This window comes from Schistosoma haematobium, chromosome 4, assembly GCF_000699445.3.
Source record: "Schistosoma haematobium chromosome 4, whole genome shotgun sequence".
In the NCBI taxonomy this organism is placed as follows: Eukaryota; Metazoa; Platyhelminthes; class Trematoda; order Strigeidida; family Schistosomatidae; genus Schistosoma; species Schistosoma haematobium.
In genome coordinates, this window is record NC_067199.1 from 27016023 (window position 1) to 27028445 (window position 12423).

The window sequence follows — 12423 nt, forward strand, 5'->3', positions numbered from 1 at the left end:
GATAATATTAATTCTGTACATGATTGATGAGTCAAGTTGTATTCATTTGAAGTGTAATGATCTTTTTTTTATCAATTTCATAATGATATAACGGGGAAAGTGTTACATTAGAGATTCCAAATCATGAAGGATTTTGTTAACCGATTAAACATTATTATTATTATTATTATTATTAATGGCCACATTAATAGTGATTGAAATGCTCATGTATTTTTTTGTGTGAAGAGAATAAATCTTCAGAAAACTATGATTTCTGATGTTTATTTTGATTAAATTTTCTTTTGTCATTATTCATAGATGTAGTTAAGTGATTGGAAAAGTTTGGATTGGCATGATATTTTAAATTATATTTCATATTCAGATTTTCTTCATTAAATGTAGAGTGATCTAAAGATGATGTTTCATTTACTTTGGGAATACTAAACCCTTTCGATGTAGGTGATCCTAAAGGAAAATCATCATTATTAAGGGAGTAGGTTCTTTTGTTATTACTTGTCGATTGACTAATAGTTGAAGTATGAGATACTCCGTCTTGGTTATCATTACAGGATGAATTTAACAGATTCAAACCATATGCATTAAGAAAGGAAGAATGTTGTGGATTAATCATTTGCGTAGGCGATATATTAAGTGGGTTGGATTGGTGATATTTCTGAAACCAATCTTGTTGATGTTCAAGCGATTTAGACATTAAGTTTAATAAATTCAGATCATTTAATTGTGGTTGTTTGCAAGAATTACTATCTTTATTCAGATTAATTGAGGTTGATGATATTTTCTGAGTATTTGTATAATCGATTCCCATAGATGTATTATTACTATTACTAACTTCAAAATTATCTCTAATAGTATTGGTAGGACAATTGTGATTGGTAGTAATTGGAATAGAGAAATTTGCAGTTCGTTTTTGTTCATTATCCATTTCTGATTGATAATTTTGTTCTAATGGCAAATGATTTGATTCTGGCCTAGTCATATTTACATCATCTGATGAAAAACAATCGTCTCCACTCATACTTTCACTTCCTAAATCTGTATGATCATAATCACCACTAGCTAGTTGTACAGCATTAGTAGTTAGATTAGATGTTGGATTTTCTGTAAACAGATTAGATCTACTTGACATCATTTCAGCTGCATTCTTTTTTCTCCATTTTGTTCGTCTATTTTGAAACCATACCTTGAAAAATAAATTAAAAAAATTGTGCATTTTGATTTTAGGATAATTTTATGATAGAAAATATTTAGAAGAAATTGATTTCGATGTTCTACCAACCAGTTTGGTCTAAGCTTATTGATAAATAATATAAGAATTATCCATTAGTTATCTCGAAACATATTGCATATTCAGTTACGTATAGATCCATTTCTGCTTTTCCACTATGGACTAATGAGACTGGAAGGCAAGCAAATTATCATGTTCGTTACTGTTAAAGTAAAATTAAGTATAAATTGTAGTCAATATAACTCAAAATGAATAGTTTTTTAGAAATTTGATTCATGGTAAGCAAACTTGATGAAGTAGATTACTTAATATATATCTGTTTTTTTCACTGGTGCTCCTATTTCGCATAGAAGTTATTATGTATTATTATTTTCAAAAAAAAAATTTATCCTATTTGAGTGGATACTAAATCTATCGTCAATTAACTTTCTAATATTAAGAATTTCTTAGCCATAACATTCAACTTTATAAATACATAAGTTGGAAGGAATTCACAAATTAAACTTATAAGAATCTTATGAAATATATCCTTGTTTCTATAAGTTATTATTTATTTCTACTAAATGGAGAATTAGAATAACTATTTAAATATTTATCTAATCGTTAAATAATTCTGTAGTTAGCTATATGTTATCGTTGTAAAGCTATTTAAGTGATTTAATCGTTTTAATATGCAATAATGTACTTTACTGTTACGTTTAGTGATATTTTGTTTCAATGAAATAAATTATGTTGCATTCAATAGTATTTATATGTAAGAAAAGACTTAAATCTTGTAAAAACAAATAATTATAATCACTTTATTTATGATGCCTATTAAATGAGTAAATACCAAACTATAAGGGATTAAATATGTTCTTAGTAGAAGTTTTGTTTATAAACAATAAGTATATTTATGTATCCTAGAAGGCATAGATTCTCTAATTATTTGATTACATTATCATAATTTTACCTTTAGTCAGTTAGTAAACGAAATATAACAATAAATTTGAAAAAATACATCGATGTTGATGTTTATTACTTTTAAAGAATCAAGTTTTCAACTATTATTTCTGTAAAAAAAAATGTACGAGGTGTAACATTCGTAGTGACATTTTTTGATATTATAGTCTGAAAAAATGTTGTGAATAATTTACGTCAGCCTTCTATTTGAAAATATCTGAAATGTAAGATGTATTATCTTTTTTTTAATCTCTTAACCAAACGGTTCTCTTAATTTCGCTTATAAGGGTTTAAACCTTCCCGCTCTTGATATTAAGAACTATAATCAATCAATCCATTTCTGGATAAACGTATCCTAAGGGAACCTGTACGATATTGTTATCAAGTCATAAGATTTGTAAGTGAAGTCCAACAGTGTATAGTAATGGAACCCCTTGGACACGTGTTTTGCCTTATTAAGAACTCCTCTGTTGGATGTACCATTACTGTGATGTTTGTATTCATACTAAGACTTCAATCTAATAACTATCACTTCATATACACAATGCATTATTCACTGAGAATCCTTTAGTGGAACAACTTAATTGTTCTGTTTTTTTATATCACATTTTGCTTGATAAGCTCACTCCTAATCATACATCATTTATTAGCGTAAACAAGGTCAACACTTTTCAGTTTTTGGTTTCTTTATTTAGAAACATCTTTTGTGTCCATTAATAAATTTGAGCACGTATAGCCTGAAAACAGGGTGTGAACTAGTCTTAATTATGTTTTACGGCAATAGTTATAAAAATAATAATAATAATAACAGATAACATATTAATGTTAATATAGGAGAGAATAATAAAGCCGACTGGAACATTTATTTCATTAATTTAATAGAATACAGGTCATTTTTAACAAAAGATGACAATAAGGATATAGATATATTTTTTTAAAATTTATGTCAGAATATTTTTAATCTTCTATATTCTATGAAGGTGTGCTTATTATCAACACCATTACCTGTACAAAAGAAAGAAACTCTAATCCTATATATAATCATGTTTAATTTATATGAAATCAATCTGTCCTTTTAACTATAATTGAAAGACTGAAATCTAAAAAAATTGCTGCCCAAATCTTATAACCAGTGTTTGTCTGAACATTATATATATATATGTCTGTATTATATGAGATATAGAAAGTTGTTGAACAAAACAAAAGAGGAACCCGTTTCTCTTTTTTTCTTTTTCTTATTTGTTATCATTATTTGCGTATTTTTTCCTTCTTTTTTATTGTTCTGTCAACGTTCAAAGAAAACTTGAAATAAATGTCATATAAACCAATAAATTAATTCGTACACTTAATAAATTGAATATAATAATACTATCACTATTATTATTATTATCAATGTGGAATACTTTTAATCATGAATAGGTATAAACCATTATAGTCGATATTATTATTATTATTACTATAACCAGTTATTATTATTACTGTCATTATTATTATTAAATCAGAATAAATGAATAATTATAAAATCTCTTGTATACATGAACACATTTGATTAATGGCTTTATTCTTCTTTTTCTTCTCCCTTTAAAAATCAACTCTTTTCTTCCATCTGTTTACTTGTTAAATTATTTTATTTTTCACAAGTGAATATATTTTTGGTGCTTTCATGTGAAATGCACTTTGTTTACTTTTTTTTCAATGGTTGAGATCATGAGTCATATGCTCATGAGATATATGCTCACTAGTGACTGGCTTCACGAGGTATTTATGTACTGCGTTTATAAACTATAAATGAAAATGGCTATATGGTTTGAACCAATTCTATAAAACAGTGACCAGTGGAGTTCAACCAGGTCTGTTGTGAGATAGTAACGCACGAGAGACAATGATAGATGTGTTGCTCAATTCTGTGGATTAGTTGAAGTTAGACATTAACACCATTGGATGCTGGCCATCTCAATAGTTTAGAGGCTAAGCGCTCAAGTGTGAGACTGATAGTTTCTTGTTTCGAATCTCGCGAGGCGGGATAGTGTATGTGCACTGCTGAGGAGTCCCACGTTAGAACGAAACGGTCGTCCAGTGCTCCCAGGCTTTTCATGGTGATCTACCTTCGATTGACTCCCGATCTCAAATTTTAAAATTACTATAATATCCACAAAAACCCCTCCTGATATTTTTTGTTTGTAATAATATTTTCAGGAGATGAATTGAATGACTTAGTAAATATATCACTTAACTAGTGACATCTATTTTTTGAGTTCTTACTGAGAAGGATAAACAAATTTGACTGTTGGTATAGGTTGTAGAGATTGTTTGATTTCTCTGAAATCACAAAAAGATTTACGTTGAACCTGAAAGAACTGGATAGTGGTTTCATCCTAGTATGGGAGTTATGATCAGAAAAAACTCACTAACTTGCAATCGGGAATCATACCCAAAAGCTTGAACACCGAGCTTAAACACTTGACGCCTAGACCGCAAAAGAATCCATCTAGTGACTCTAGGTTTTCAATGATGACCTAGCCAAGATCAGTTTGTGATTCAAACTGTAAGAATTCTACAACATTCATAACTACACCTAACTTTATAATCTTTTTGATTAATTCCTGATTTGTGCAAGTAATGTTTAATAATGTGGTAATCTAACTAATTAAAAAGCGCTTAACTCAGTGATGTCCTTAAACAAATTTGATTTGTTTAACGCAATTACAAATGGTTTTAAGATTAGAATACATATTTTTACAGGAATTGGGGCTTGAGCGCATGAAAGACAAACGTCACAAATTATTTTTATGACTCATTATATTGACATTCTTATTTGGTTGAGAAGTTTGTGGACATCGATTTGATTTTTAAAAAAGTTTTCGCCTACGTCTAACACCAAACCTAGGAATCATCTACAGTGGAGAAGCCTTTGTCTCGTTTTGTTCATATTTACAAATTGATAGATGAATATACGTCATAACCACAATAATTAGTACGTCTCTAAACATGACTGTAGACGTTATGCGATCACTGGATTAAGAGGGAATTATCATGCAGACACCAAATCAAACGTTATATTGTGAATGTATTAATCATAAAACTCAATGAATACTTTGTAAAAAAATAAAATTTATCTATTATTTATGTTTGATAATCTTATTCTTATTCACTTCCTTAAAAAATTTCAATTAAAACTGATAGAGAAAAAAGACGGAGAATCATTAGATTACAAATTTCATGTAAGCATTTTCCTTTACCATTGTAAAGAGACTAAAAATAATGATTTGGGACTTCTGAAATCTTCATTCTTGCTCTCTCTCTCTCACTGAAGATCTTTTAAAGAGTATAATCTGTCAAATCTTCAGGTCGTCTTATTTGCTTTTTTAGTGGTTTTATTTTTTTGTCACTTAATCGTATTTTATAGAACATGGGAATTTGATATCAGAGTTAGATTAACTGTAATGGTTAATCATAAACATATAAATAGTTCCCAGTTATAGGATAATTATTCATTAACATATATCTTATATGATCTAGACGAAGTACAATATGTAATTCTGTGTATTTTTAGTCAATGAATTCTTGTATTTAAAAAGATAAAATAATAATTTCACTTTAAGTGCACGTTCAACTTACTTAAACAAAGTAAAATACATAATATTAGTTGTTGACATTTCTATTTTTGGTCTTTCTCATTTTACTCCCTTTTTAGTTTTTGTCTGCAACTTTCAGATATCGTCGGTAAGAAGAAATTCAACTGTTTTTAAAAAATATTATTGTTACTACTACTACTACTTCTAAAACAAATTATCATCTTTACATCAACTAATCAAAAACAAAAGTTTCACTGAATAAATTTTAATTGATCATTTATATCATAGTGTTATGTTTCTCATAATCCCGATTGTTATTATCATTATTCGTCTTATTGCTTGTTCTCTCTCTATCTCTCTCACTAATAATGAATGAATCAATAGTAACAATATGCAAATTTCTTTCCCTTTTTAAAGATATGATAGATATAATAGAGAAGGATGGATTAAGATATTGAAATGAACACAAAAGGACTATACATATATACAGCTGTTTATGATGTGTATTAGTGGTTGAAGTGTTCACCAGAAATGGTGACAAACATATTGTGTAAACAAACAAAACGTCATCCTGACTTCTAATGAAAATTTTAACCACCACGAACATATATATATATATATATATATATATAATGGTCATTATATTAACATTGATACTGTTGTATCTTATTTTCTTCCTTTGACCAATCACTTTCATTTTCTCCTCCCACTTTACTATATTTTCCTTGTTAAATAGTTAACTAGTTAACTTGTATTCTGCATTGTCTTTTTTATCCTGTCATTTTTGTTAATCTGCTCATTATTTTTAAATATAAATTTTAAATATACAGCATCATGTCATAATTATTACACTATCATTGTTCCAATTGTATTCTATTGAAGTGATAAATTATCTGGATATGAATTAGAACTCTCTATTCTTGAAAAGTTTTGTATGCAACTACAACCATATATATATATTAATATTTTCGAATAAATGACTACGGTACCAGTCGTGTCATTATGAATGAATGAGAAGGATAATTATGTTTTAAGTTCATACTGGATATTGAATGTAACGTTTATTTCTTTTTGGGAAAAACTAATATGTGATTAAGTCTGATAAACATGAACAGAATAACAGTTGATATAAACGTAAATATTCTTCAAAAAAAACCCAAAAAATTCATAAGATTCATCTGTATACGTAGAATGGTTTACTGAAAATAAAGCACAATGAGGTTAAAATGATAAATTTTATTTAAGCAAAATAAAAATATCCTTATAGTCTACTTAAAAGTTTCTGAGAGGGAGATAATGTTAACATTGATATGAAATTTATATTTCATATATAATGACTAACGTGAATGTTATCAAATTCATAATATATAAATGATAACTCTGTTTAGAAATAAAACGGACAACTTAAACCTAAGAAGGGTTTATTTACAAGGCATATATAAGTGGAATCTGTATTTCATTTATATGCATAACATTTGAAAAAAATGAAGTCTGTTGTGAGATAGAAACTCGCTTAAGACAATGATGGACGGTGGTGCAATTTCGTGGATTGGTTGAATTTAGACATTAACACCGTTGGATACCGGCCAGCTCAATGGTCTAGAGGTTAAACGTTCTCCCATGAGACTGATAGGTTCTGGGTTCGAATTTCGCGGGGGCGAAATTGTGTGTGCTCACTGCTGAAGAGACCTATACTAGGATGAAACGACCGTCTAATGCTTCCAGATTCCCCATGGTGGTCTGGCTTTATCTAACTCATGAATTTAATTATTAAATTACTACAGTCTCCACAAAACCCCTCATTGTATACATATATATAACAGTTTCGAAATTATTTCACCTACCCCTTATTACGTGATTATTTATTTTTTCCTATTGAAATATATTTTTATTATTCATTATAATGAAGAACTTAGTGCCGAAATGTTGATTGTTCTACAATAAACAAATTGTTTATTCAATCACTAAATTTGATATGGTAAAACGTATATGTATAATTTCTATTTTAAATATCTTAATCACTTTACCTAATAAACTTAGTTTTAATGTTGGTAAATATGTAACTATTAAATTAAATAATAAAGTCTTAATTAACAGTAAAGTTAAATATTAAGATAAATATTGATAATAAAAAACATATGAACATTCTAATTGGTTGTGAATTGATATGACTTATACAAATATAGATAGATCTAGTAAACGTTTAACCTTGATTTAACATAATTCTATTGATAGAATTATTAAATAAATTATTTCTCGATTAATCAATTAAAGTAGTAAGAAAAGAACTTTTGTTATATAAGGTTAATCATTATTCAGTAATCAGTTGGTTACAAATTACTAGTAACTATCAAATTACAATCATACTTATTAATATTTTTAACTAAACTTTTGAAGAGTCTCAAAAACTAGAATGAAACAATTATCTTGAATATGTGCAGTAAACTAATAAATTACAAAAATCTACAACTAATTGATCACTGAGTAGTGACTAGTCTAATGATATTTTTGATGATAACTTAATTCTACTGATCAAATTAAAATGTAACCACTGGTGTAAGTGATTCAACATCATGTACACTATGCTGAGGCATAAAATAGTTAAAAGTAGTCAGTGGGGAACTGTAAACCTAATTTTTTTTCTATTTGGCACCAATCAGCAAGGTGTACCTGTTATCACACAATGTTAAAGGTACACTTGTATATCTGAATGACACGGGATCGAACCCATCAGAGAGAATCAGTTCACTTTGGAATACGTGTAAACTCTGCTGATGAGTGCCAAATAGCTCGATACCTGAATCCAGTGTTTCCTATTGACTACGCCCGATCGCCACATTATTTAAATAATTTAAAACGATGTTATTAAAAAATTAGGGTAAAGTATTTCTTATCTCCTTTTCACCTCCAATAAAAATAAATTATTTTATTATATCCAAGTATAATTCAAAATTCAATGATGGGTAGCTTGTATCAGTTTAGAATTCAAAAAAATACCATCTTTGTTTATTACTTAAATGCTTAAAACTGATAAATATGTGAAGACTGAAGAAAAAAACCCACAAATTTTAAAACTTAAAGATAAAGTTCCTTGTAACGTAATACCAAAGAACTAATCACACAAATATTCAACAACACGGGGGTGTAACGCATTTTTGTCCTAGTTTTGTTTCCGAAGCTTTTAACTGTAAACGCTTTATTTTAACTGCGGTTCTAATTTCTAAGTCTGACCCAAATTCCTAACCCAACCACTAACCATAACACCTAGTGACAATTTAACTCCTAATTGTAAATCTTAACCAAACTTTGAGTCTTTTTAGGCTTTTATTGAATAAATTACTAATTTATATCAAAAAATATCCTGACTGGTTGTAAAGTGACTTTCTCAGGTTCACTTTTATAGTTGATAAAGATCATTAGTATGGAATATTTTTACTGATATCCATATTCAATATGCAATATTTCATTTATTAATTGACTAAAATGTATTGAATAGGATCACTTATCATTAGAATTCTAACTTTATCAATCTTTTCCTATATCAGCATAAACATAAATGAATTTTGAACTGTAGTCATGTGTTGAGTGTATTCATAATTATACAAATGCATCATATCGTTAAATGAGATAATCTAGTTTTTCCTATAGAAAGTGTATAAATAATTAACTATTTTTATTAAGTGGAATTCGTATATTTCAAATATGATTATCTGTGTTCGTAACTTTGAATAGCTGAAAAACTATGATTGAGGACTTCGAAAAGGTTGACAGTTAAAAATAAATATTTATCTTGTTATCTTAATATCTGTCTTATTTAGAAGTTTACGAATAGGTCTTTTGATGATAATTAAGACGTCAACTACGATGGTAAACACGACTGTATGCCTCAGATTTTATTGATGAATGAATTACAAGAAGTCGAAAAATTCGGTTATGTGAATCCTTTTTCAATTTTTGTAAAATGACTGAGATTTAGCAGGAATTTTTCGATTACTGCTATGATGATAACTGCCCAAGGATCTGATAATATAATTAAGTTGCTTTTTTATCGCAATACCTATATGGTAAGTTTAAGATGCATAATAATGCCGGATTTTTAGCAAAGACAATGACAATTGATTGGTTAAAAACTATCTTGATAATAATTCAGTCTTTACCGCTTGATTTTCTAACTCTGAACGAGCATACATATTTATACTAATAGGAAAGGTTAGAAAACAGTTGAATAATCAATCATTGCCAACTTGTCCAGGTGATTAGTTAATTCACTTCTACTTATAATAAGTAACAGTATTAAATTTGGGAAATCTAGTTGTTTTTTTTTTCACGATGACAGTTACACTTAACACAGATAACAACTAGAAAGTTTATCCAATTAAAAATAGATTAGTTTCAAGCACATTCAATATGTTATAATCACCAATCACAATCATTCTAACTATTAGCATATACTTAATGAATAATATAAATGATACGTCAGTTAATGCATAATGACTTGTTAATTATGTGTATCACTGTCTAGTACATTATATTTCCTATGAATTGTTTTAAATAAACTAGATTATTCGTTTGTCACTAATTTAAAAGCCTCATTTTAAAACGAATGACATGATGAAATCTTCATTAATCTTTCATGTAGGGTACATCATACGAATCAACTAAAAAATATATTGTACTATTGTTACTAATGCATATAATTAATTCATTTTCATTGTAAAATAAAGAAGTATTTACTACTTAAGAGGTGGTCTAATTCATTGTTTCACAACACATATTATACAGTTTTGTATTGATTGTCAAATTTTTACGTCTAGACTATGTAAGAAAATCAAATTTTATTTAAATAATCTGTAAACCACTAGTAAATAGATATTTATATTGTTTAAAGTAATTGGTATTCTATTATATTGATATATGAACGGCATATGTGTTCTTTCATCAATGATAACTATATTCTACTGTCATCAAACTATTGATGTGGTTATTTTATTCTTTTAGTCAAACGAGAATATTTTTGACAGGTGATATATAAAATGTCATTCGAGCAGTATATATATAATTAGTAATAGCTCATTTATTCCTAAGTAATTAAATTTAACATTATCTGTTAACATTTTGTAAGTGGATATTTCCTATTTGTTCATGTTAATGTTTTGAGGTTTCTGTTCAAATTGAAGATGACATTATATTGATGATTGAAAATTAGAATAATAACTATACAAACTGGATACACTAAGTAATTTCATTTTTAAGATAAATTCTTTCATAAAATGATGAAAATGAACTGCTGAAAACTAAGAGTAGTAAAAAAACGTACCAGTTTGAAACTTCTTAGAAGTGAGCATAAACGACCAGAGAACAGAATCGCATCAATGAGACTTAAGTTTCGAAACGAGTATGGTACATTTGAACTACTGAGTTTGAATCCAGTCATTGCACAGTATAGTACCTTATCGTTTGTGCTCGAAACGTCTAATTTTCGTTCACGGCTTCTCAAAAGTGCAATAGATTTCACAGTGACTGAAGTCTGAAACGAGAATCATTCCGACTCAGCAGTTCTGTTTATCGTCCTCGGTAATATACCTATGAATTTATCAGTAAGTAGGGAACGAAACTAAAACAAATGAGGAGTCCAGTACTACCTAGTTTCAGAGGTTCTTTAAACAATAATATTCCTTGACAAAATAAAAATAATTGCCAAGATTCATCCAACAAAGAAAGTGGTTATTATTTTAATCCTCAAATTTACGATATGATCAACAATGTAATATATGTATTAAGTGGTTGTGTTTAGACGTCCCTGACAAATTGTTTGTTTTTTCTCACCTTTGTTATGGTTACAATTCTGATGTATATACCAAGATTTTATATTTTTGACCTGTTTTAATGCTACATATTTCCTCATTTTTAATTTTAGATATCAGTAATTGATTCCATTAATCTTTCAGTTAGTTAACGTGTAGTTTCTTTTATTTAAACCTTGTTTTCTAGTAATGACAGATATATTAAAGGAAATTTCTAAAGATTTACTCATTTTTGTCACAGACTATATAATTGAAATAAAACACTTTAATAATGTTCTCTATTTTAAGCCATACATGAGATTATCAGAATTTAATGTTTGTTGACAAGTATAAAACACTGGATCATTGAAAGTTTTGTATAAAAATAATTAGCTGTCAGATTTTCATTCAATTTATATATGCATGTATATCACATATTAATCAGACTTATAGACTTAGCCGAAAATGATAGGCACCAACACTTCATGTAATTTCAACACAATATAATTGATTGCAATATGCATTAATGTAATCTGTTTTATAAATTTATTGAGAATGAAAACATTTTTCTTAACATCAGTTACACGAAATATGTTGAAGTCATCAGTAAACAATAAATACAGAGGTTACAGGAATACATTAGAGTAGTAAATACATTTCTTTTGGATTATCTATTTAAAATTACGATATTTTGATGATAAAAATCGAGGAAATAAAATTTTTGTGAGGATTTTTAATTTTAGTCTTCTAGATCACTGTACAGTCTTTTCATATTCAAAATCTCTAAAAGTGTTATGACATAATCATTTCATTATAATGTATTAAATAACTGAGATTATGAATGTACAGTTACAGTTGATGATATAGTCTAAAAGATTTCTTTTGATAAATAGTTTTC

General features: G+C 27.9%; 1 protein-coding gene across 1 annotated transcript in view; it reads right to left on the reverse strand.

Annotated features, from left to right (window-relative positions):
* Positions 1–92: 92 nt before the first annotated feature.
* The window catches only part of NKX6-1 (nK6 homeobox), a 35621-nt gene continuing 23290 nt past the window's right edge, over positions 93–12423 (reverse strand). The window contains exon 3 of the mRNA XM_051216110.1: positions 93–1180. Coding sequence (XP_051066662.1) covers positions 245–1180 — 936 coding nt within the window. The 3' untranslated portion in view covers positions 93–244. The remainder of the gene's footprint in view (positions 1181–12423) is intronic.